The 27,467-nt window shown below is 41.5% G+C and overlaps 1 protein-coding gene across 4 annotated transcripts in view; it reads left to right on the plus strand.

Annotated features, from left to right (window-relative positions):
* The window catches only part of LOC131258372 (uncharacterized), a 199,496-nt gene that overhangs the window by 91,170 nt on the left and 80,859 nt on the right, over nucleotides 1–27,467 (plus strand). For all 4 annotated transcript variants that reach the window (XM_058259652.1, XM_058259655.1, XM_058259656.1 and 1 more), the window contains 2 exons: nucleotides 2,932–2,988; nucleotides 25,303–25,437. In XM_058259652.1, the coding sequence (XP_058115635.1) occupies nucleotides 2,932–2,988; nucleotides 25,303–25,437 (192 nt within the window). The remainder of the gene's footprint in view (nucleotides 1–2,931; nucleotides 2,989–25,302; nucleotides 25,438–27,467) is intronic.

Genomic DNA, 27,467 nt, shown 5'->3' on the forward strand with positions numbered 1-27,467 from the left:
GTATATGCGGGAGTGTACTCGCACTTGCGCCTTTTCGTTTTAAACCAGAGAGATGCGTCCCTTCCGGTTGGTCGCCTCGGTTGGGTTTAAACCCAACGGACCTAACCTTTTGAAAAGGGTGCTTATGCACCACTTCGGAGTCTATAAAAAGACATCCGATTCCAGTTTCAAATATATGAAAAATCCTTCTCTTATAAAACACTCTCTGATATTCGGTTTTAAGCATTTTCTGCTGAGTTCATCGCTGAGTCAACTCAGCACTTTCGGATTAAACTGCAAGTGGTTCGAGCCCGTGTACAGTGAGTGCACCGCTGGGACCGGGTCATAGTCGTTGTATCCTGGAGGTCGATTGCTCTGGAAACCTGTTGCACTTGGGACGCAGTCCAAGGGGAGCAAATTCGATTTCAAGCCGAGTGACTCAGTCACGCCTCGACTCATTCAATAAGTTCTTCTTTCTCAAAATTATTTTCCTTTTTTGGTTCTCGATTTTTAATAGTCTATTTAATTCAACTAAATATTCCAACATGTGCAACACACACGTTAGTGGGTGTCGCTATCCAACGGATGGATAACATGGTTGCAAGATATTTAGGTGCTCGATCTCATTCTCAGTGGTGGTTAGCTGACCACCACTGTTACTAATTGTGTAGCCTATTCGAGGCGTCAGATCAGCCACGCTTCTGGGCCTAAAAGAGAAGTGAGGGGGAGAGAATGAGAGAGATGACCCACCGGTTGGCATGGTGGGGTTCTCCTCTCCTGCGATCGTCTCTGGCAAGATGGCTCTGACAGTTGACTCCTCCGCAACAACCCACCTCTCTACTCTTCTCCTTCTGTTTCTTTCTATCATTCTTTCTTTTAATTTTCTCCTCTCTCTCTCTGTTTTTTTTTTTCCTCTTGCCCATCCTTCTCCCTTTTATTTCCTATCTTTCCTTCTTTATCTCTTGTTTTCTCTCTTTTCTTTCTTTTTACTAGTTTAGAGAAATACGAAGGGTTAGAGTTGTGTGAGTGGGGTAACACCTCTTAAGCTCGGAAGGTGAGTGAAAGGTGATGTAAGGGTGATGGTAACCATTTGATTACTGGAGTGCATGCATTGAAAGGTGAGGGGGGTGGAAGGTATAGTGGAAGACATGCATGCATCCGTGCATGTAAGAGCTGGGAAGAGGAGAGAATTTTAGTGGCCCACTTAGTGGATGGTGATACAGGATAGTGGATAGTGACATGAGAGAGAGAGAGAGAGAGAGAGAGAGAGAGAGAGAGAGGAGAGTGTGTTAGAATAGGCAAGGGGCTTCTAGCTCCATGGGCTTGACTTGGTCAAGTCCCACTGCCTAAAGTGGTGTTATGAAAAGTAAAGTCAATGGTCGCTCCTTTCGGTTTTGGTTTATATATTTCTTAATTTATTTTTGTATGGGCAAGTGTACCGGGTGTGTGCTTTCTCATTCATAAGGGTTCACATATGTATGAATGTGTGCGGGTGCAGAAGTATGATCACACATGTAGGGGTAGCTAGGGCACACATACATGAAGTTCCAAATGGGCTTGAGAAATTTCGGTTCATTATAATTCTCCTTTCAAATTTCCCCACATGCATAGTCACTTGGAGCGATGATCCTACTAGTTTGTTTGTTTGTCTTTTTTTTTTTTTTTTTTTTTTTTTTAAATCTTGTTTATTTTACACACTTTAAGAATTTCCTTCCCATACACCCCCTTTCGTCATCTACTGGTGATCCCTTTCAGATATTCTCTGTATTACCGAACCCTCAGATCTGACAGATTACAGACCAATGATCATCTATCTTGTTCTTTCTTATTTGTTTCCATAACCTTGGTTGATATGAGCATCCTGTCTCTGTGGCTAAGAACGAGGTTGAGCTTTGTTAGCTTGCTTCTTATATTGTTCCAATAATTGTATCCTTGGTTATGGTTGATGGAGTAAGTATTATCCACAATCGTAGTTGCAACCAAACTTCATTTTTGCTTTTCTTTTCTTTTAGAAATTATCATCTCCTCGATCACAATCGAAGTCAAGCCAACACAGTTTCCTAAGTTGTGATAAAAGTTAGGTACCAATTCTAGTTCGGCTTCAGATATTGTTTACAACTGGTTGGGCAATAAAATTTAGAATATCTAAATCCCTAAGAATCTCCAAATCTGATAAAGTAGAGGCCGCATGTGAGTGTGCGTGGAGAAGAGTGCCTAACCCCTTCTCCATCACCAAGGTCTTTGATCGAAATCCTTAGTTCCAGGGCCAACCAAAGGAGTCATATAAGTCGAGTGGTCGTTGATTCCTTGGCACGTAGTAATTCTATGATGTTTAGCTGATCATAGATTATGTGATTAATAGCTAGTGGCGACTCCAAGTCAAACGTTCTATCTTATGTGCCACTAATCACATCCACCCTAGTAAAATGCACAAAGAAATCCCAACACCTTGAAGAGAAGGGATGGTGAGAGGCACCTCTCAGCACTTATCCACAATTTGCAATGTTGATCATGGATTTTGAGAGGTAGAAGATGTCATCAATATTTACGATAAAAAATCATATGCGGATTGAGTAATGTGTTCATTAAAAAATCATGTCCATTTTTAATGGCCAAATGAATTTTCAGAAGAAGAAAACAAAACCATATGTGTTTTTTGTTTGTAGGGGTATTCAATTGTTTAAAAACCATATAGGCTCAATTGATATATTTTGAACCTGCATTCTGATAATGTTGTTTAAAAAAATCCTGGGCATAATTTTTCTACCATTTACTCATTATAATTGGCCCACCAAATTAATGGTCTGGATTCATTACCATCTCATGTTCACTACACCATAGATTTCCCTCATTGTCATACTTTTATGTGGAGTTACTTTTACTTTTGTTGTATTTTTCAAATTCCAAAGCTTTAGATGAGAATTACATCAATATCTCTTATTCTTTTTGTAGGTGGGAGCCGTGCGTGGTGCATAAGGAAACTCAAAATAATAGATAAAGAAATATCAGGTCAGTTGCACCAAAGCTCTATAATACGAAGGGACATCTTGCAATATAGAAAATCGAGTGTTTGAATCCAGAGTCCAGACGCGTCTACAGTAGGCATACATATAAATCAAAATATGGGTCCACTAATCCTAATCTGTTATCTAGTGTACATCTAAACGATTAAACTGAAAAACAGTCAATTATCCAAATTTAAAGATAAGTGGCGCGAAATGGTACAAGTGTGGAGTACTAATTATGTGGTGGTGTCTATCATGAACATGCCACTTGCCGAAAAGATATGTCAACCCTCTCATAAAATAAGCCACACACGTATTTTGAATATGATTTATTATTATTATTTTATTAATAGCATGTTACCATTTGCCAATCCTATTAATGGTCTGGACAGGATATATGCATATGGCAATTCTTGGTGTGATTTTGGGACTCTTTTCTATCTTATTTATGTGTTTGATTAGCCAAACACAACCCAACCATTAACCAAAATGTTTGCATGTTGGCACAATTGCTGAAACATTGGATTCTCTTTTTGATTTGGACAACCCCCTACACATCCATGATACTAAGCTATCCCTCAATTATGAAAAACTAGGGTTATGGCTACAAGTAAGAAGGGGAGAGAAACATAGGGTTTAGAGGTTTGAATGGGCCAAGTGGGTCCAATGGATATCCAAATCTAGCAAGACATAGCTAGGTATAGGTGCAGCCAAATGGATTTAGGTATAGGTTCAATCAATTTTTATTTATTTATTTATTTATTATTATTATTATAGTCCCATTGGGCCAGTTGTGGTGCACTCCAACTCAGACATGAACATGTTTATGTACTACATGTGTTCATGCATAATCACCATCTGCAATTTTTAATAGGTAAAATCCATTTCACATCTAAAAAATGTTCTAATGATAACTTAAGCCTACAAACTGTAATGGGTTCCACATCTACTCCAATATCGTTATTCATAGAAATTGATTTTTTAGCATCATTTCACATCTAAAAAATGTCCTGATGACAACTTAAGCCTACAAACTCTGATGGGTTCCACATCTATTTTAATACTGTTCCTCATATAAACTGATCTTTCAGCATCAGTTGGTGGGTAGCTGTGGAGCATATCCTGCATGGAATTATATATGTGAATAGTTACACTAGAGTCTACCTACCAAGAGTTTGTGAAAGTATCAGCTAAATTAGATTCAAAACCAACTAAAATTAGGTTCTTACTCTTTTTAGCAAGTCATTATTGTAACTCTGCGTAATGCTTTTTTTAAAGACATAACTTCTTACAGAAAAGGCAACCATTATTAGGATCTCAATTTTTCTTCTTAAAATTTTTATTAGATTTAGGTTAATTGCCACTCGCAAGACCCATAGAGCACTTTTTTAAATTGCACTTTATTTTCTTATTCCATTTTCATCCTTAATCAGATGTCACTAGGTGTGCACTTTAGATTTTACCCAACCTTCTACGTCTTTGTTCCTCCTAAACGCATTGAGATGTCAGTTCGTTCAATGTCTACTTTTTCTTTTAGGTATTGTAACTGATTTGGAATTGAATGAACTAGTAACCATCTCAGACAATTCACCAATGTACTCTCTGATATTTCCCTAGATGTTATAGGTGACTCAAGTCAACTTATGTAGAAACAAACTTAGCTCAATTTTATCCGACTTTTGGAATCAATTCCCTATTTTAGTTAGGAACGCTTTAACTTTCTCAGTGTCGGGCATGATACCATGCATGGTCTTAGAGATCGAGTTCTTTATGATCTTAAGATTTATCTTTTTTGACTTGAACCCATCCCTATAGTGCACAATTTCTAATTTTGAACTGGAGTTAGATGGAATGGGAGGGTCTGCTTCTTCCAAAGTCAGGTCCAAGTCCATACATTCCAAGACTATTTCAATAGATGATTTCCATTTAGGAGAGTTATACCGAGTAAACAAGTATAATGCATTAAATTGTGTTGGAACATTGGAAATGGTCATAGATGGACACACAAAGTATAACACCACAAATATCATTCATGTAGACATTTGACTGATTAGTGATTTCAATCAATTGACCCAGAATGATATGGGCTATAATCATCAAATTATGTCAAGAGCCCAAGTTATCATTGCCAACTCCTGAGAAAGGGTAGAAGAATGGGACATACTATGGGACATACAATGCATTACATGTAAGGCCCGACCCAATAACACAAGATATTGTCTGTTTTGCCGAAGCTCACGGGTTTAAAACGCATCTTGACTGTTAAAGAGCCCACTTATAGCCACCACAACTCCAAACAACTCTTCCGATGTGAGACAAGGTTCTACCCCTATTGTGTGCACAGTAGCCTGCTAACACAGTAGCCTGCCGACCACTGGTAGCTCGCCAAGGCCTGTTAGGCCCCGCCCAGATCAGTGTCCACTCACGTGTGCCCGCCCATATGTGACCACAATGACGGGGCATCACATTACAGACGGGGGTGAAATTGTGATATATGAGATGCTCTATTGAACATGAAGTTTACTAATGTTGATGAAATAAATATAAGATGTCCTTTAACTTTGAGTCAAATTGATTTCTCAAACTTAACCATCACCAATCACTTCACCCCACTTGCATCTTGCCAAACAATAATACCACTTTATTCTAACCACCATCTACAACGGGCAAAAATGTAACTTAATGCAAACCTATAATGGAAAATCACTGAATTTCATAAACAAAAGTTTGAAACAAAGATCTTAGCTGATTAAGGTCACTAAATTTAGTGGTTAATACAACCAGCTCCAATCTTCGCTTATAGACTTAAAGATCATTAAATAGGCATGCCCTACAAACCATTTTTGCAAGACATCTGATTAGCCTAAAATACGATTAATGTTGACCAACCATAGGATCAAATATATATATTTTTTCCTAAGGTGACGGTTGGATTATCTCTTAATGGTCAACACAAAATGTCAACTATGAAAGAATGGGGTAATGATCCGATTTCAAGCGAGATCAAAACTCATTATCATCAGATCATGTTTACTGAATTGCTTGGTTCATCTAAGGTGTGAAACCCACCCATCAATTTATTTATTGAGGTTTTACCTTTATCCAGAAGATGACCCAAGTATAATGCATTTTAATGACAAGATTAACAAATTGGACATTAAAATCAATATCCAAAGTGGGCACAAAGGTTGAGCCTAAAAGATCATCATGGAAGTCCTACTTAATGGCATGTCTCTGTCAATGGACAATGATCCCAAACTAGGTTGGATTCTGAAGGGTACAAGCCCAAAACAAGAAACGAGCCCAAGGCTCAACCCATTTGAAACACACTAAATATGCCTGAGTTAGGTCATCTTAAAACACCACAAGCCCAAAAAATAGTCCCATCACCAACCTCAAACACCCAAACCTTAGAAGCTCCCAATGCTAGTAGCAATCGACCCCAAACCCTATCTGCCATGTCCTCCCCACCATCAACAGAAAACCTAATCTAACTAATCAGAACAACTACCCCACCTCTAACTCCCATCTCTTCCACCACATGTCACACCATGATTCACTATGGAGAACGACCATTCAAGGCCCCGAGTTGGTGCCCGCCATCAATTGATGATGGGGGAGATTAGACCACCATGACTGTGAAGGCTTTTTGCTTAATGCATTGACCATTAATGAGAGTTTGGTGGGTTTACTTTGGGGCAGTAATCATGCTAGATGTGGGTTTTGTTGATGTCTGAATCGTAGAAGAGGGAGGAAGTAGGAAGAGGGTTTTGTAAATGCCGTTGTCGGCCATGGTTGCCAACAAAAAATCGAGGTATAGGTACAGTTAACCCCCTCCCCCTGGATTTGAATTAAAGGCACATTGGAATCCATGGCTGTCAGACCTTAATCGCAGTTGCGACTGCTGCCAGTCCTTAATCGTGGTGTCGGGATCCATGAATGTCCGATGCAGAAATAGGGTTGTGGTTAGAGTTATGCGGTTCTGACAACCATGGCTGCCAGGTTTTAGGAACATTACGAAGAGAGTTGAAACATTATGGACTTTGATTATGGAGGAGTTGAAACATTATGGACCTCTTTCTCTAGTACTTTGATTCTTTTAGTCTTCAATTATTCTTCTTATCTAATTCTTTATCATGCTTCAACTCCTTTTCTTTTGGACTATAAATCTTCATTTTACATCGATTCTTCTTAGACTTCAAAATCCTTCTGTAAATTGAAAACATGCTTAATTAAGCCTTTTTAACACTTATATGTAAAGAAAAAGGATGGAATATAGGGGATAAATATGCAATATTTAGCTCTGATCACAACCCCAACCAACATTTTGCTAGTCTCGAGTAAAACATGCGAAAGATTTCAAAAATCTAAAATCAAAATTTTTTTAGAAGAATAAGTTCTATATATTCATGGATTCTTCATGTTATCCAAATAAAAAAAATCTAAGACACAAACCTAAGACAACTTAGGTCAATTTGTATCAACCTAGATTCCAATCCATTTGAAAGATAATCATTCGAGTTCAAATCATAATAATCTAATAGAAAATTTCCAAACATTGATTACGAAGATGCAGAGTGAAGTCTAAACTTAACACTAGCAGAAGTCTAGCCTTCTACAGTCGTGTTTATTCAAATAATTACTCAAAGTGAACATATCAACCAAAAACATTGAAATCCTTACTAACCATCTAAATTGAATTTCAATTTTCCTTCAATTTTTTTTTTTTTCACATCGACGACTTTCACACTATTCTTTCTTCTTTTCATTTCTTATTTTCTTTTTCAATTCTTATTTTCTTTTTGTATTCCATTATTTTCATGAAAATTTTTTTCCTCAACTTCTTTTTCTTCTTTTCAATAGGTAGCCATTTTTGATGTCTTCTTCTTAAAATTATTTCTGGAAAAACCAATGAATAGAATAGTAGGGATCACTAAGCTTTGAGACCTATCATTCTAAATAACTATCAAATTGACATATTCTATATAAAACTAAACCTTAACCATGCAAACTGGCTTTCACATTCACTTCTAGCATAAATGTTTCAAGAATTCTAATAGAGAACTACTAAAAAGAGCCCATCTTTGATTTCTATTGGTAAACTTGTTTCTAGCCTTAAAATGCATTGTCACTAATTGCCTTTTCATTCTTATATTTAGATTTTGTTCAAATTACTTAAATACATAGAGATCAACTTCTAATTCTTTTTTTTTCCTTTCAAAATTTAGCCCAAAACATTAAAAACTAGGCACAATTTGAAGAATTTTCCGAAGGAAATCCCACCCCCAACCTAAATGATATATTATCCTCAATATAAAAATATGATGCAATGAAATCAACATGAGAGCAATTGAAATGTAACAAGTAGAGGGTAGAGAGTACCTCAAAGACATAATGAGCAAAAATTTTCTGATATGTCTATAAGTCAGTGAAAATCACAAAAATAAAAGTCAAACTCCTAAAACAAACAAAGAAAACTAATCCTAAACAAAATGACCTAAACTAACATTCCTAAACACTAATGTCCAAAATGAGATCTTTGTCAGACTAAATGGTCATCCAGTTCTTCCATTGTCACGCCTTAGACTCAGAAACCGGGCTCTCAAAATTTTCGATCGCCGAAAGCCTCCGTAGTATCCCATTCTCGGCTCCTGGCACTCATATACTAGGTTCCAATCTTGGGATCTTACAAGGAGAATTTTCAACATACATTTATCTCGTAAGAAGCATAACCATAAGCATAACCCACAACAACAACAACCAGAAACATCACCACATATCCACTATAATAAAAAACTCTAAGTACAATGCATAAGGGAAATACAATATCAATATCAAAAGCTCCAAAAGACAGCTGCATGCTCCAATCTCAATGCTGCTACGGCGTCCTAGCATCACTTGCACGCAACGATCGTGCATAAGCTTATAGAAAGCTTAAAGGGTGGTGTAAGTGTATGCGTAAGGTAAGTGCCAGGTATGTAATATCAAAGCAATGCAGAAACATGTTGGTAATAATTTATTATGGGTCACATTGTTTCTGGTTAAGTGCAAAAGAGTTACGAAGACAGGGGATTTGTCACGCCCCGGACTCGGTGACTGGACTTGCAGGGAATCCGATAGCCGATTCCGACCGCAACAGCCTTCGTAGAACCGAATTCTCGGCTCCTAGCACAGGTTCTGATCCTGGGATCCTACAAGGAGGATTTCCAAACCAATCGAGTATACCCAAGATCATAGCAAGTAAATCTCAGAAAATAAACAAGCGACACACTGCAACATCCGCTAAGAATTTAAACTTTACAGGTACAAGGTTTAAAAGGAAATACATAACATAGAAAGAGGGAATGAAAGGTCTGCAACAGGTCCTCAACTCTCGCCAGTCCAATCCACAGTTCCTTCGCTACTGCACTGACCTAGGATCTCCTGCATACATCAATCGTGCATAAGCTTATAGAAAGCTTAGAGGGCGGTGTAAGGTGTGTGACAATGGTGCTCGGAATAAGATAGGGGGGATGTAGAAGGAAACATGAATGATTCTAATGCCACTAGCCGTACCGAGGCTAAGCTATGAATGCAGTAAGCCATACCAAGGCTATACAATGCAATATATGAGTACTGGGCGCCATACCAAGGCGATGCAATGTAAGGCTTATACAACTAAATGGCAATGCAATGCGAAGTAATGCCAGTCCTCATATCCAATCCACATATCAAGTACAGTTCCATCATAAGAAATCCACCGGAGTCAAGTATACTGCAGGATGACTGTCGCTCTGTAAGACCTGCACAATCAAACGAGCGTAGGAGACCTCACTACCCACCAATGGACAGCTAATCACCAGCAAGGCTCGACAGTAGCGGATCCAGTTCACGAGCTGGTCAAACTCAGCTTAGCTATGCCCCCTCACTCAGGCGGGTAAGGCCAAACCTCATCTCAACCGAGCTCGCAACAGTGGGAGTCGTGGCCTAATGGTATAAGGCACTCGGGTGCTCATGTTTTTCACTCGGTCTTGGGGTTGAGGTGTTCCCTCGGTACCATGAAAGTTTAGGGGCTTTCACCCAAGGATATCCTATGTACCCCAAATGCTCAAGAATCATTTCCGGTGTCTACACACGGCCATCCACGATATCTCTGTGGAGGCTACGGCCCTGATGAAGCAAGGACGAATATCCACATGCTATGCAATGCCAGATGTATGAATCACACAATCATCCATGCATCAATCCCAAGCATCCACCGTGCTCGAGAGGGTAAACTCAATCCCTTGAGGAGATACCAACATGTCTTACACGAAGGCACAATCATGGCCAATCATACCTCAACCAAGCATGCATATGATGCATATGGAAGTGGGCCATGAAGATGAATAAGGGTGCCAATAAGGTGAATGAGAAGATGCACTCGCTACCCAACCATGAAAGGTCTAGGTACTTAACCAATTCCTCATAAGGAATACAACCTCTAGTGAGGGCCCATTTACCTGGGGTAGCCCACGAGACTAAGCATACAAAGCTAGGGCCTAGATAATATGGAAACGGGCCTAGTAAGGGACTAAGCTGGGTATTCAACCACACTTAGCAACTAATGGACCTAGAGGGGTCCAAATGGGTACTTTCAACCAACATTGCCCCAAGGCATCTAATACACAAACCACATAAACATAAGGCCCAAGGCCCATATCTAAACCATATGCAAATAGGTCCCATAAAAGGCATAAGGAAGTAGGCTCAATACTACCTCTAACAATCATGGCCCAAGGAGGGGAACTAAGGCTTAAAGCCCAAGTCCCATTAGCCACAAGACCCATACATTTAGGTAAACTTAAGGGGCAGCCCATGGGCACAAATACATGGCCCAAAAATAAGTCTAAGTTGGGTGGAATGGGCCCCTTTACATCAGCCCAAAAACTAGCACATTTAAGTAGGCCACCAAGGGCCCAAAACCACCTTTATCTAGCCCACAAGTCCATCTAAATGGTGGAAATCAGCCCAAAATATGGTTAGGCCAAGGTGCGACGTTCCAGCCCACTCTAGGCCCACTAGGAAGTCCCAAAAATTTGGTATAAGTTTGGGATCCGCAATTGGTCATCAATGGTAGCCCAAAACATGCACCAATGGAGCCCAAAATACTCTAAGAATAGGTGAGCAACAAGTACCCAAGATCTCTTAATGTGGTGGGCCCCCAATTCCAATAAAACTTTAAATGGCCATGGCTGGACTTTTAGTCCAACAAATCTTCTGGGCCTATTGAGGCCCAGAAACATGTTAAAATGCTTGGGAGTTACTCCCATAGTGTCCATCAATATATCATAGGGCCCCCCACCAACTTTGGAGATGGGTATTTGGTACTCAGAAAGGTAGGCCGGTTGCTGGACTGCAGGCCCAGCAGTAGCCCCAAAAGGGTAGGGGCGTTCCAAGCCTGGGGGGATCTAAGGTGTGGACGGCCTGGGCCCCAAAACACATGCAACAAGGTGGGCTCCCACATCCCAAGTGGGCCCCACATGGGACGTCCACTTAGGGAGGACCCAACACACATGGGCCCCACAATATGGAGGGATGGTGTGGATAAAAGACATACATCATGGTGGGACAGCCCATGGACGGTCCACCATGCTGGACGTCCAGTAGGGGACGCTGGTCCAGCTGGTTGGCCCCACATACATGGTCCACATGGACCCCAGATACATCAGAGGTGGGCCCCAGTAAACATATACAAGTCCAGCTGGGCTGGGGCCCAAAATCTGCTACAATTCAAGAGGACAGCAAGGTAGCAGAAAATTCCAGCAATGTATGTTGTAGTACCAACTTTGGGCACTCCAATGGAGTGGGTCCAGGGCCTCTAAAAATCTAGAAATTTAGGACCAAGGTCCTCATCATGTATACAACAAAGAAAAGTTCATAAAGATGACCCATCATCTGAGAAAATATTTTTAAATTATGGTTTTATGTGAGACAATGTTGTTGAAATTTATAGTAAAAAAAAAATCCAGCAACATACCCATATTGGCCTACTCTTTTGGAGACCCAAATGAGATCAGTTGATGCTGAAATTCGGCATGCTTATAAGTAAGACATACACCTTCAAAATTCATATATTACTTAGTACAAAACTCCCCACCAAAAGCCCCAAAATCTGGCCTCAAGTTGACTCAAAAATTTATCCAGACAGTTCTGGACAACAACATATAACTGAAAAGAATTAAATATAAAAATTATTTAAAATGGGTTTTAATCCTTCAAAATCATGGGATGGACCACCCCAGTGGTCCCCACAAACATCCAACCTTCTCCAATAAAAAAAACCCCTAACATGTGCCCCATTTAGGTGGAATTTTGGGACCACATGTTCAAGGTGGACTGTCATGAACGTCCAACCTCCATGGATGGTCTGGATTTTTGTTGGTCCACAAGGTGGGCCCCACACACATGATCAGATGTTATCTACAAGGGAAAAATAAAGATCCAACCATAAGAAGGGCTCCGCCACTATGAGCCCTTCAAAATCAATCACAACCATACATGACATCATGTATACATTAACAAGTACATCTTAGACCTTAAACATGCATGGGCATAGAATCAAAATATAAGGTGGGTATGCTACCCCCACTAGGGATCTAGGGTTTAGATGACCCCATTATGCCATGATATTAAGAAAACTACCATGATGGGGCTCATAGAGAATGGCCCCATGCATGGATCATGCATGCACATGGTGGGCCGTTGGCCACACCCATGGTATTATGTAGGATCTCCACCATTAATTGGTGGGTCCTACACCTCCCTCATGAAAGAAAGAAGAAGATCTAAGCAAGAGAAATCAGAATTTCTATTCTAGGAGAGCACCCACCTCTTGGATCTTCAAGCTTCTACAATCATCATGTACCTCAAGCTTCAAGGGTCATGAATCTATGGCCAAGATGGGATTGTAATGGTGAGATGGAGGGAAAATAAGGAAGAAAAGGGGCTGGAATGGAGGGAAGATGAGCTGAACGTCCAAGGCTAGTGAGGAAAGAAAGAAGAGAAAACGAAAGAGAAGGGAGAAAGGAAAGTAGTTATAGAGGAGTCATGATTGCCATGTAAGATGTTGGGAAGAAAAATAATGATGGATTTTCTTGTTTAGAGATGCAAATGATGGGTTTTGGGGAAGAAAACTCATCATGAGTTGCTAGGCTCTAGGTAGGCTAGGTAGCTAGCTAGGGTAGTCTTTATGAGAGAACGTGCATTAGGTTGGGTCCCATGGGAAAACGTGCATTAGCCTTTTTGGGTTCACAAACATGATCAAAGGCTCAAAATGATGTGCGCCTACAACATTTGATCTACAACTCGGATGGACGCATGGGACGCGGCATCGGAACCGCGGCGACAATGCGGACAAGATGACATAGGTTTCGAGTCGATTTGAGTTGGGTCAACGTGACCGAACTCAAGGACGACCGCAAACACTACCGGAAGGTCGTGGGTCACCGGGATTCGACTGGTAGGACCGCGTGACTTAAATAAACGGCGTGCATACTTGGGTTAGGGTCTTACAGCTCTCCCCACCAACAAAGAAATTTCATCCTCAAAATTTATGAAATCTAGGATAAAATGAAAATGCAAAAACACCATCATCATATATAAAAATCATCAATAGAGAAGGTAATGCATACAATCATTTAGTCTATCTAGCATCAAACAAATGGGGATAACGGTCTCTAATCTCAATTTTGCGTTCCCAAGACGTCTTAGCCTCTGAATGGTGACTCCACTATACCTTCACTATGGGAATGACCTTGGTCCTGAGAACCTGCTCCTTCCGATCAAGGATACGAATCGGTTGCTTGATGTAGGAAGCATCCTCATGGACCTCAAGGGGCTGCCAATCTATCGCTAAAATGATGTCCGACCCACAATTCTGCAACATAGAAACATGGAACATATCGTGGATCGCGGACAACTCTGAAGGTAAGGCAAGCCGGTATGCCACAACACCCACGCACTCGGTAATCTCAAAAGGTCCAATGAATCTCAGGGCAATCTTACCATTCACTCCAAATCGAACCATGCCTTTCATAGGCGAGGCCTTGAGATATGTCATATCCCCAACTACAAACTCGAGGGGTCGACGCCGATGATCAGCAAAACTCTTCTGCCGGCTCTGAACTGTGCGCATCCTCTGCTAGATAATATCCACAATCTTTGACGTTTGCTGCATAAGCTCGAGACCTAAGAGGCGACGTTCTCCAACCTCAGTCCAACAGCTAGGAGATCTGCACGGTCTACCATATAGTGCCTCAAAAGGAGTCATGCTGATAGTTGCCTGATAACTGTTGTTGTATGCAAACTCAGCAAGGCACAAATGCTCGTTCCAACTACCCACAAAGTCAATCACACGGGCTCTGAGCATATCCTCAAGAATTTGGTTGACCCTTTCAGCCTGCCCATCCATCTGTGGATGATAAGCGGTGCTGAGATGCAAAGTAAACCCCATCACCTGCTGGAAACTCCTCCAAAACTGAGACGTAAATCTGGGGTCTCGGTCAGATACGATCAAAACCGGAATGCCATGCAGTCTCACTATCTCCTCAATGACGACCTTTGCAAGCCAATTCATAGTCCAGGAAGCACGCATCAGAATGAAATAAGCCAACTTCGTCAGACGATCAACGACAACCCAGATGAAATTGTGACTGCGCTGAGTCTTTAGCAAACCTGCGATGAAATCCATCGATACATGCTCCCACTTCCAAACTGGAACACTCAACCGCTACAAGGGACCAGGGGGTCTCTGGTGATCAGCCTTGACACACTGGCAAGTGTCACACTTGGCCACGAAGCTAGTAATCTGGTGTTTCATCCCCATCCAAAAGTACTGCCTTCTCATATCTCTGTACATCTTTGTGGAGGCTGGGTAGATGGTAAGTCTCGATCTGTGTGCCTTGGTCATCAGATCACGACGCAACTCTAGCACGCCCGTGACACATAATCGGCCTTTGAAGCGTAATCCACCATCAGAACCAATCTTCTAGTCTGACTGCTCCACAGATGCTGCCTCTGCTCAGTACTCCTGAAGTGACTCATCTGTTTGCTAAGCTTCAATCACCCTAGCAACTAAAGAGGGTTGAATCGACAAGCTCAAAAGCCGAACAATGGAAGAATGTAGACCGAACTCAAAGTCAAACTCTTAAACATCCTCAAGCATCTGCCACTCTCGAACCATCATTTGTGCCATTAGGCCTCGTGGCTAACGGCCGAGCGCGTCCGCCACCACGTTCACCTTACCTGGGTGGTATTGAAGGTAGAAGTCATAATCTTTCAACAATTCCATCCATCGCCTCTGTCGCATGTTCAACTTGTACCGTGAAAATAAATACTTCAAGCCTTATGGTCCGAGAAGAGCTCGAACCTATCCCTGTAAAGATAATGCTTCTACCCCTCCAGTGCGAAGACAACTACTGCTAGCTCCAAATCATGGGTGGGGTAGTTTAGCTCGTGGACCTTGAGCTGGCGCGAGGCATACGCTACAGGCTTCCTGTGATGCATCAGGACAACACCTAAGCCAACTCTGGAGGCATCGGTAAACATAATAAAACCATCACTCCCATCAGGAAGAGTGAGGACAAGAGCGGATGTGAGGTAGTACTTCAACTCCATAAATGCCTCCTCACAGGCGTCACTGCATACAAACTCAGCGCCCTTCGGCGTAACTGGGTCAGCGGTGCTGCAATACGGGAGAAACCCTCGATAAATCGTCGATAATATTCTGCTAGACCAAGGAAGCTATAGATCTCGGACGTGTTCAAAGGGTCCATAATGACACCCTCCCTTATCACCACGTGACCGAAGAACTTCACCTCCTCCTGCCAGAACTCTCACTTTTCTAGCTTCGCATACAGCTGGTGGGCATGGAGGGTCTCAAGCACAAACTGCAAGTGCTCTACATGGTCCTCTCGGGTACTCGAATACATAAGAATATCATCAATAAAAACTAACACGAACTAATCGAGGAAGGGCCGGAAGACCTCGTCCATAAGCTGCATAAATTCAGCGGGCGCATTGGTCAGTCCAAACGACATGACCAGGAACTCAAAGTGACTATAGCACATCTGGAATGCTATCTTCAGAATGTCCTCTCGGACCCGAATTTGATGGTAACCGGAGTGCAAGTCTATCTTCGAAAAGAACTGAGCACCCTGTAGCTGATTGAATAAATCATTAATAAGGGAAAGCGGGTATCAGTTCTTGATAGTTACTCTGTTGAGCTCACGGTAAACCACACAGAGCCTCAACGAGCCATCATTCTTCTTCACGAACAATACCAGGGCTCCCCAAGGTGAACTAATAGGACAAATAAAACCCAACTCTCGGAGCTCATCCAACCGCTCCTTTAGTTCCCTCAACTTCATCGGTGCCATCCGGTAGGGAGCCTTTGAGATAGGCATGGTACCGGGCACCAAATCAATCTAAAACTCAACCTGCCAACGCGACGGTAAACCCGGGATCTCCTGGAACACATTCGGGTGCTCGCAAACAACTAGCAATTGCTCAATACACCCTGCCACGGACTCCTCGATAACATAAGCCAATAAACTGGATAACGACTCTCCTTTAGGCTCGGCAACGAACTGAAACACTGGTAAGCCAAGAATATGAAACGTAACTGTCCTCGTGGCATAGTCCAAGATAGCATAATACTCCACAAGCTAGTCCATACCCACGATAACATCAAACTCCGCTAACAGCATCATAAGCAAATCGGCGGGCAGGAACATCTCGCCAACCAACACCGGGAAAGAAGAACAATGTCGGCTCAAAACAACTAACTTCCTTAAGGGAGTCGAAATGGTCATGGCCTTAGACACGGACTCCGACGAGATACTGGTTGATCAACAAAACTCCTTGGCCACGAAAGAATGGGAAGCGCCAGAATCAAATAGAACATGAGCAATATAAGCAAAAATAAGGAGAATACCCTTGACAAATCCACCGGTAGAAGACTGTGGGTCCTGGCCCTACGCCTGCTATGCAGAATAGAATTTGCCCTGAGCTGGCAAAAGAAGTAAGCCTGAAGTCCTAGTATCCTGATTCTGCACTTGCTGTGTAGTGATATATACTCGACGCAGGCACTGGGGAGGTGCATGTCCCCTCGGCTGCTACTACCTTTGCTGTTGATGTGGCCACTGTGGAGGTTGGCTTGGTTGACTTTGCTGCTAAGGAGGAGGCCTAGTAGCGTGAGCCTGATGTTGCGCTCGCTGCTGATGCTGTTGTTGCTAAGGAGGATGGAGAGGAGGCAATTGGGGTTGCCTCTGCTGCTGCAAGGAGAAAGGGTAACACGCCTCTGATGCCCTGTCTGCCCACATCCATAGCAAATACCGGAAAACGGCCAGGAGGAAGGAGCGGCTGGCTGTGCTGATGATGATGCTCTGACTACGCTGTGGACTGCCTTAACCCAGATTTACCTCTCCACCTCTGCTAATGGTGTTATCGGGAACTACAGGCTGGTGCCCTCCTCTTCCGGTCTCTGCCGGAACTCTGATATTGGGTCCTCTGGGTCATAGCCCAGTCCTCCTCATATACCAACACTTGATGGACGACCTGATCGAACGTCTCCAAGTAATGGCCCACTACTCGACTATGGAGAGCGGGACGCAAGCCATTCTGGAAATGGCGGGCCTTTCTCTTCTCGTCATCGGCGAGATAAGGAGCAAATCTGGAAATAGCCAAGAAATGGGCCTCATACTGAGACACCGACATATCTCCATGGACTAGAGTCTCAAACTCCGTGGCCCTCTGCTCCTAAACATACTCGACGAAGAACTTCTGGTTGAAATGGACCATGAATTCCTCCCAAGTCCAAACAAAATTGGGCCTGGCCATCCTTGACACTGATGACCACCAATGTCGGGCTTCGCCCTGCAGACAAAAGGTAGCTAGGGAAACTCTCTGATTAGCCAGATACTGCATAGTGTTGAAAATCCTTTCTATCTCCGTGCGCCACAACTCAGCAGCAGAAGGGTTGGGCTCAACCTTGAACCTCGGGGGATCATGCTGCAGGTACTCACGAAATATCATGCTCGCACGCGGCAAGCTAGACTGCATAGGAACCTCGACGGTAGGCTAACGGGACTGAAGGATAGCAGCGATGGCCTGTGTCACCTGTTGAAAATGCTCAACCCCAACCAAAACTGTAGGATGAACGAGGGTGGCACTTGCCTCAGGTGGAGGCACGGGTGCGGTAGAAGGAGCTGGAGCCTTAGAAACTAGAATATTAGGCTCGGGTGGGGGAATAGGTGCCACAGGTGGCGGAATCAAGACCTCAGGAGCTAGGTCTTTAATAGCGGGAGCTGGATGCGCTCGGGTAGAACGGGTCGCTGGAGCAGGATGAGAACCACGGCCAGGGGCACCACAGCCACGAGCGCCCCTCTTAGGTGGCATCATCTATAGATGAACAAGGACGATGACGCATAAGGTCAGAATATTGCAGGCTCAAAAGAAAGGAATGTCCTTGGGACACTACTTGTCCTAAGCTCGCAACAGACATGCAATGTTATCCCAAGTTATTCCAAAATTACTTGCTATGCTCTGATACCAATTTCTGTCACACCCCGGACATGGTGACCGGACTTGCAAGGAATCCGATAGCCGGTTTCGACCGTAATAGCCTCCGTAGCACCACATCTTCAGCTCCTAGCATAGGTTCCGATCTTGGGATCCTATAAGGAGGATTTTTATATCACAATTTCAAACCAAATCAAGCATACCCAAGATCATAGCAAGTAAATCTCAGAAAATAAACAAGGGACACTACAACATCCACTAAGAATTTAAACTTTACAGGTACAAAGGTTAAAGAAAAATACATAATATAGAAAGAGGGAAGGAAAGGTCTGCAACAGGTCCTTATATCTCGCCAATTCAATCCACAACTCCTCTATTATTATGCTGACCTAGGATCTCCTGCACGCATCAATCATGCAAAAGATTATAGAAAGCTTAGAGGGCGGTGTAAGGTGTGTGACAATGGTGCTTAGAAGAAGATAGGGGGGATGCAGAAGGAAACATGAATGATACCAATGCCACTAGTCGTACCGAGGCTAATCTATGAATGCAGTAAGTCGTACCAAGGCTATACAATGCAATACATGAGTATTGGGCGCCATACCAAGGCAATGCAATATAAGGCTTATATGGCTAAATGGCAATGCAATGCAAAGTAATGCCAGTCCACATATCCAATCCACATATCAAGTACAGTTTCATCATAAGGAATCCACTGGGGTCAAGTACACTGCAGATGACTGCCGCTCTGCAAGACCCGTACAGTCAAACAAGCGTAGGAGACCTCATTATCCACCTATGGACAGCCAATCACCAGCAAGCCTCGATGGTAACGGACCCATTTCACGAGCTAGTCAAATTCAGCCTAGCTATGCCTCCTTACTTAGGAAGGTAAGGAAAAATTCCATCTCAACTGACCTCGCAACTGTGGAAGTCGTGGCCTAACGGTATAAGGCACTCGGGCGCTTATGTTTTTCACTCGGTCTCGGCGTTGCCTTCCCTTGGTACCATGGAAGTTTAGGGGCTTTTAGCTAGGGATATCCTATACACCCCAAATGTTCAAGAATCATTTTCGGTGTCCGCACATGGCCATCCACGATATCTCTGTGGAGGCTACGACCCTGATGAAGCAAGGATGAATATCCATATGCTATGCAATGCTAGATGTATGAATCACACAATCATCCATGTATGAATCACACAATCATCCAAGCATCCACCGTGCTCGATAGGGTAAACTCCATCCCTCGGGGAGATACCAACATGTCCTACACAAAGGCACATCCATGACTAATCATACCTCAACCAAGCATGCATATGGGAGTGGGCTATGAAGATGAATAAGGGTGCCAATGAGGTGAATGAGAAGATGTACTTTCTACCCAACCATGAAGGGTCCAAGTACTTAACCAATTTCTCATAAGGAATACAACCTCTAGTTGGGGCCCATTTACCTAGGGTAGCCCATGAGACTAAGCATACAAAGCTAGGGCCTAGATAATATAGAAACGGGCCTAGCAAGAGACTAAGGTGGGCATTCAACCACAGTTAACAACTAATGGACCTAGAGGGGTCCAAATGGGGACTTTCAACCGCCATTGCCCCAAGGCATCTAATCCACAAACCACATAAACATAAGGCCCAAGGCCCATATCCAAACAATATGCACATAGGTCCCACAAAAGGCATAAGGAAGTAGGCCCAATACTACCTCTAATAATCATGGCCCAAAGAGGGGATCCAAGGCCCAAAGCCCAAGTCCCATTGGCCACAAGACCCATACATTTAGGTGAACTTAAGGGGCAGCCCATGGGTACAAATACATGGCCCAAAAATAAGTCTAACTTGGGTGGAATGGGCCCCCTTACATCAGCCCAAAAACTAGCACATTTAAGTAGGCAACCAAGGGCCCAAAACCACATTTATCTAGCCCACAAGTCTATCTAAATAGTGGAAATCAGCCCAACATATGCCTGGGCCAAGGTGGGACATTCCGGCCCTACTCTAGACCCATTTGGAAGTTCCAAAAATCTGGTATAAGCTTGGGACCCACAATTGGTCATAAATGGTGGCCCAAAACATGCACCAAGTGAGCCTAAATTACTCTAAGAATAGGTGAGCAACAAGTACCCAAGACCTCTCAATGTGGTGAGCCCCCAATTCCAATAAAAGTTTTAGTCATATAATGTATATTTAAATGGCCATGGCTGGACTTTTAGTCCAACAAATCTTCTGGGCCTATTGAGGCCCAGAAACATGTCAAAATGCTTGGGGGTTACTCCCATAGTGTCCATCAATACATCATAGGGCCCCCCACCAAATTTGGAGATGGGTATTTGGCACTCAGAAAGGTGGGCCTGCTATTGGACTATAGGCCCAGTAGTAGCCCCAAAAGGGCAGGGGCGTCCCAGGCCTTGGCGGTTTAAGGTGTGGACGGCCTGGGCCCCAAGACACAAGTAACAAGGTGGGCTCCCACGTCTCAAGTGAGCCCAACATGGGACGTCCACCTAGGGTGGACCCAACACACATGGGCCCCACTATATGGAGGGACGGCATGGATAAAAGACATACATCATGGTGGGCCAACCCATGGACAGTACACCATGCTGGACGTCCACCATGCTGGACGTCCAGTAGGAGACGCTGGTCCAGCTAGTTGGCCCCACATACATGGTCTACATGGATCCCAGATACATCAGAGGTGGGCCCCAGTAAACATACACAAGTCCAACTAGGCTGGAGCCCAAAATCAGCTACAACTCAAGAGGACAGCAAGGTAGGAGAAAATTCCAGCAATGTATGTTGCTGTACCAACTTTGGGCCCTCCAATGGAGTGGGTACAGGGCTTTTAAAAATCTGAAAATTTAGGGCCAAAGTCCCTCATCATGTATACAACAAGGAAAAGTCTATAAAAATGGCCAACCATTAGAGAAAATATTTTTAAATATGGTTTTATGTGAGATAATGTTGCTGAAATTTACAGCAAAAAAAATCCAGCAACATACCCATATTGGCCCACTCTTTTGGAGACCAAAATGAGATCGGTTGAGGATGAAATTTGGCATGATTATAGGTGAGACATACACCTTCAAAATTCATATATTACTTGCTACAAAACTCTCCACTAAAAGCCCCAAAATCTGGCCTCAAGTTGACTAAAAAATCTATTCAAATAGTTCTAGATAGTAACATATAACTGAAAAGAATTAAAAATAAACATTATTCAAAATGAGATTTAATCCCTGAAAATCATGGGATGGACCATCCCAGTGGGTCCCACAAACATCCAGCCTTCCCCGATAACAAAAACCCCTTACATGTGCCCCATTTAGGTAGATTTTGGGGGCCACATGTCTAAGGTGGACTGTCATGAACGTCTAACCTCTATGGACGGTTTGGATTTTTGTTGGTCCACAAGGTGGGCCACATGACCAGAGGTTATTTATAAGGGGAAAATAAAGATCTGGCCATAAGAAGGACTCCGCAACTATGAGCCCTTCAAAATCAATCACAACCATACATCATGCATACATTAATAAGTACATCTTAGATCTTAAACATGCATGGGCCTAGAATCAAAATCTAAGGTGGGGATGCCACCCCCACCAAGGATGTAGGGTCTAGATGACCCCATCATGCCATGCTATTAAGAAAACTACCATGATGGGGCCCATGGAGAATGGCCCTATGCATGGATCATGCATGCAAGTGGTGGGCCGTTGGCCACACCCATGGGATTATGTAGGATCTCCACCATTAATTGGTGGGTCCTACACCTCCCTCATGAGAGAAAGAAAAAGATCTAAGCAAGGAAAATCAGAATTTCTATTCTAGGAGAGCACCCACCTCTTGGATCTTCAAGCTTCTATCATCATCATGTACCTCAAGCTTCAAGGGTCATGAATCTATGGCCAAGATGGGATTGTAATGGTGAGATGGAGGGGAAATAAGGAAGGAAAGGGGCTGGAATGAAGGGAAGATGGGCTGGACGTCCAAGGCTAGCAAGGAAAGAAAGAAGAGAAAATGAAAGAGAAGGGAGAGAGAAAAGTAGTTGTTGAGGAGTCATGATTGTCATGTAAGATGTTGGGAAGAAAAATAATGATGGATTTTCTTGTTTAGAGATGCAAATGATGGGTTTTGGGGAAGAAAACTCATTATGAGTTGCTAGGCTCTAGGTAGGCTAGGTAGCTAGCTAGGGTAGTCTTTATGGGAGAAGGTGCATTAGGGTGGGCCCCATGGGAAAATGTGTACACCATACTAGGTGGGATCCACAAACATGATCAAAGGCTCAAAATGATGCACGCCTACAACCTATGATCTACAACTCAAATGGATGCACGGGATGCGGCATCGGAACACCGGCGACGATGTGGACAAGATGGCATAGGTTTAAGGTCAATCCAGTCTGGTCAACGTGACCGAACTCAAAGATGACTGCAAATACTACTAGAAGGTTGTCCTGTGATTGAGAAAAGATTATGCACACCCTACTCACACACTTCATAAATAGCTATATCCCTTTTTAGTGGAATCCAAACTAACAAAGAACTATGTTAATGCATTCTAATTTTAACAAGTTGCATGCCTTTCCTGCATCAACATTTTAGGAGTTTTGTTTTGCATTTTTGGAATTGATTTTTAACCTAAAATGCTAGAAGGATATTATCAATTGTTATCCTTCCGATGATAAAGCGGTTCTAATTTGATATGAGTTTCTCAAAGATAATTTTGATTCCATTTGATGTAGAGTGGGTCGCGGACAGTTTCATTGCCAAGATGGATTTGAAAAGGCCCGGTCGACGACAGAAGTGATCCGGACCATCGGACCTTAGATCGGGCGTATCTCGCAATCCGGAATGAGTTATCTGACGTAAAATATATGATTTTGGGGTAGAACGAGCTACTTTAGCCAACCAACCCTGCTATGCCGAGTTGTGCAGCCCGAAATTGCAAAAAACCCCTTGATCGATGGTCGTTTCCCTGTTTTAATTTCGTTTTTACTATAAATAGTAAGTTTTAGTTTGATTATAACTCTTTATCCGTCGGGCTTTAGGAGTTGCGCCCAACGTGAAAAGAGCTTAGAATAATTAGGAGAATGGTTTGGTGAAGCCAAATAGGACACTTACTATTTTTGGCCGAAAACCTTGCGCACTAGTAGACATCACGACCGTCTATAAATAGTAAGTTTACTATTTATAGTAAGTCGCGAATTCTAGGAGTTTTAGTTGTAGTTTGATTCTGATTTCTTTTCCATTGCTTGGTACCCCTATTTAAAGGGTTGTGAACTCATTTTTACTTATTCATTAATCAAATTTGAATTTATTAGAATTTATTTCTATTTTCTGTTTTCTTTCCTCGTGGATTCGAGAAGTCTCTGAGGAGTCCAGAGAAGTTCCGTGGATTCGGAATAGTTATCCTCTTGAGGAAGACGGTGCTCGACCTCACGTCCTCCCCTGCGTCACCATTTGCCCCTAATTTGGCAATAACTTCAAACACCATGGTTCATAGAATATTTTTGTGAGTAAAATGTTTTAGGAACAGGGACCTTACAAATTGTGGTGATGTATTAATGATTACTACCACTAAGGAGAGAATCGTAATCCAAAAAATCACTAAGTCATGTATAATATAATTCTCCCAAAGTGTCAATTACTTTTTTAAACTTGAAGCAGCACATGTTGGACCCTTGTGGGGACCTAATAAAATTTAGCTAAGGGAAGATTTTTCCATATCACCAAGTCGAGACAAAAACTTAGTTATCCTCTAATTAAGGAGATTAAGTTACATATGTGTCTCATGGAAGTATCCTCAATTCTCAATCCATTGAAAGAGGTTTTGAAAATTTGAATTTATGCATGTAGTGACTGTAAGTGTTTAAATCATGTGGGTATTCAGATGTTCCCCTTCGAGATCAATGGCCAAGCCCAAGTCCCTCTTTTGAGAATTTTATCTTCCTTCTTTAAATGATGTTGTAGTTATGGGAGAACATTAGGTTTCTATCTTTATGTAGATCTGGTTCGATCTATCTTTCTAGATCCAGTGGGATTCTTTAATTCCATACAATTTGGTCAGCTCTACTAACCCCTCATATTTGGCTTTTTGAAGTTGGTGGGATCTTGACTCCATATCTATGTAAGCTAGTGTTTGTTCAAGGATTTACTTTTTCACTTTAATTCCTCCTATCCTATTTTAAGAGCTCCCTACCAACATATGGAGACCTTGGTTTAGGTGAGCCTTAGTCCCACTCGTCTATGGGTTTAAAACTATTGCAATAGAATAACCTTAATCACCTGAATGTTAGTCTAAAAAATGGATGATTATGACAAAAATACGTTCTTATATTTGAACATTCATTCCGCGGCATCTATCTTAAAAGTTAGATTGTCTAATTGGTGTACTTTCCACATGGTAACTCATTAAAAGTGTGTCCCAACGAATTGAATTCTTAGATGAGTAGACAATCCAAGTAACTAACCTAACTCATTTTCACCATAATAATGTGTGCAAGATTATTGAACATGATTTTTTAAATCACTTTACACACACACAAATTTTATTTTTTTTAAAAAAAAAATCGTAATAAAGAACCAGCCATGCTCTTTCAATTAGTAAAATGTTAAAATGGTCGGTGGGACGGGTCTTTCATGAGAGTGTTAAACTTTTGTTTGTTTCAATACAAAATTAGTAAAAAATAATGTATTTAATTTGACTATGATATGCGCTTAATTCTATTAATGAGACATCAGCACTAACTTTAATACATGTGTTCATTTTCCAGATGGTAAAGGAGAAGGAACGCAAATGGAGAGGAATGGCCACATAAAGGGGAAACTTCCATTTCCCATTAATTATATCACGTTTCTCAAATTCTTAGAGCTTGTTTTGGAATTGTTGCTAGTCATTTTCGGATTAGGTAATTACTATCTCTCAAGTTAAATTCTCATGAAAACTATGATTAATTTCTTTCATAAATAAGGAAGGCTACTAAAGTATGCAATAACATTAAATTGATTAAAAATTATACACACACACACACACACAAACAAGCCTCACAAAATATACTTAATCTTAAGATTTTCCCCTACATGAAAAATGTTGGTCATTTTTGTTTAAGAGTTACTTGCTTATACCTATGTAGGGCCTACAGTGTTCTGTGTATGTGCCCCCCTTAAACCCATGTAGCACGTGAGGCCAACTATACTACTAAGATGCCCCAAAAATTAGGTTGATCCAATCATCAGCTCAGCCACACCATAAGAAAACGATTGAAACTAACCCAAAAACCTACAAATTCACAAGGTGGAGCAAATGATCATTTGATCAACTGATTTTTTGGGCCTCAATTTTAATTGTGGGGTAACCCTTCTAGAGAGTTTGGATGCCATACGGATATCAGCCCCACTGATAACCATTGTATAATAAGATTATTATATGTAAACATGTAAAGAAACCTTCCTCTTATATGATTATCATTGGGAATCTCATTGCATTATTTTGAATGACAACACGTAGGTACACATGCTTAAACACATAAGAAAGTATGTACAAATTACTACCATTGGTATAATAGTTGATTATTAAATATGGGGATTTGTTTTGACTTTATTCCTTACTATAATCAAGGACAAGAGCCAATTTTCATAAACCAAAGTAGAGAGATGCATGGAATAAGGAGGACTTTGGCAAAAGTATATATATAAAATAATTGATCATTACTAAATAGAAAGTGAACTTATATAAATCTTCATGTGGGTAGCATTAGTGTTTTCATAGAGAATAATAAGATGAAATATAGAAAACACACCAAGGTCTCATAATAAAACAATGATGGCAAACAATCTATATTATTCCTCAACATCAACAAGAAGATGTGGGTGGTTTCTTTCAGATAATACCAAGTCCTTTGAAGATCTAGTGGTAACCTATGGTCATTAGGACAACTAGTCAAATCCTCATCATAGAAGGCTTAAAGAGATAAATTTAAAGACTGAGAAAAAAATAATTACACTTGACGTAATACAAAATATGCTGAAGTGTACCAACTGGGAAATAGACGATGGATGCATAAATTGACACATATGATGTACTATGCAGTCAATACAAGGTCATGTTATGGTGAAATACTAAGTGCACTAAGTTGAGATAAAAAGTGACATCGGGATGTAAGGTCATGTTATGGTTAAATACTAGAGAGTCCCAAGTTTAAATAAAAAGTGAAAAGAAATGATGAAGATGACCTAAATCCTTCATACAAAATTTGATGTGAAGTGAACAAATAAGACCATCCATTGTTGTGATAGATACGCTAGTAAGCATCAAGTAACCAATATATAAGAGTGATAATAATTCTAGAAGATTTACTCCATTCAAGTAATAAGCTCTCTGCCTTATTATAGGTGAATCCCAATTCCAACAAATAGGAGCAAAACCTAACAATTTAGGCCCGATGTTCCTATTTGAGTAAATAAATAACTTTATAGAGTCAACACATGGTGGAATAAGTAGGATAAGTATATTAACAAGTTTGACACATATGGGCTTCTTTTGAAGAGCTAACAAGAATTATTTGCATCGAAATGATGAAGAGACCAATCACAATAGTATGCTTAATAATTAGACTATAAGTCTCATTATAGTCAAAATATTCTTAGCAACTAAATGTGTATTATGATATTTAATTATTTTGTCAAGTCATCATTGAGTTTATAGAACCACCAATTTTTATTTTTTATTATTTTTTATTTTATTTTTATTTTTTTTATTTTTTGAGATAGATGAGGAAGAACTAGAATCAAGATATGATTCCTTTGCAAAGCTTACATTCATTCATACCCACATCCCAGTGAGGATCCTTACAATAATGAGTGTAGCATGCATGTTCTTTTGGGAATCAAAAGATGCTAGTATTGACATAGTTACTAGATTTTTATAGAAATTAAAAGC

This window comes from Magnolia sinica, chromosome 10, assembly GCF_029962835.1.
Source record: "Magnolia sinica isolate HGM2019 chromosome 10, MsV1, whole genome shotgun sequence".
NCBI lineage: Eukaryota > Viridiplantae > Streptophyta > Magnoliopsida > Magnoliales > Magnoliaceae > Magnolia > Magnolia sinica.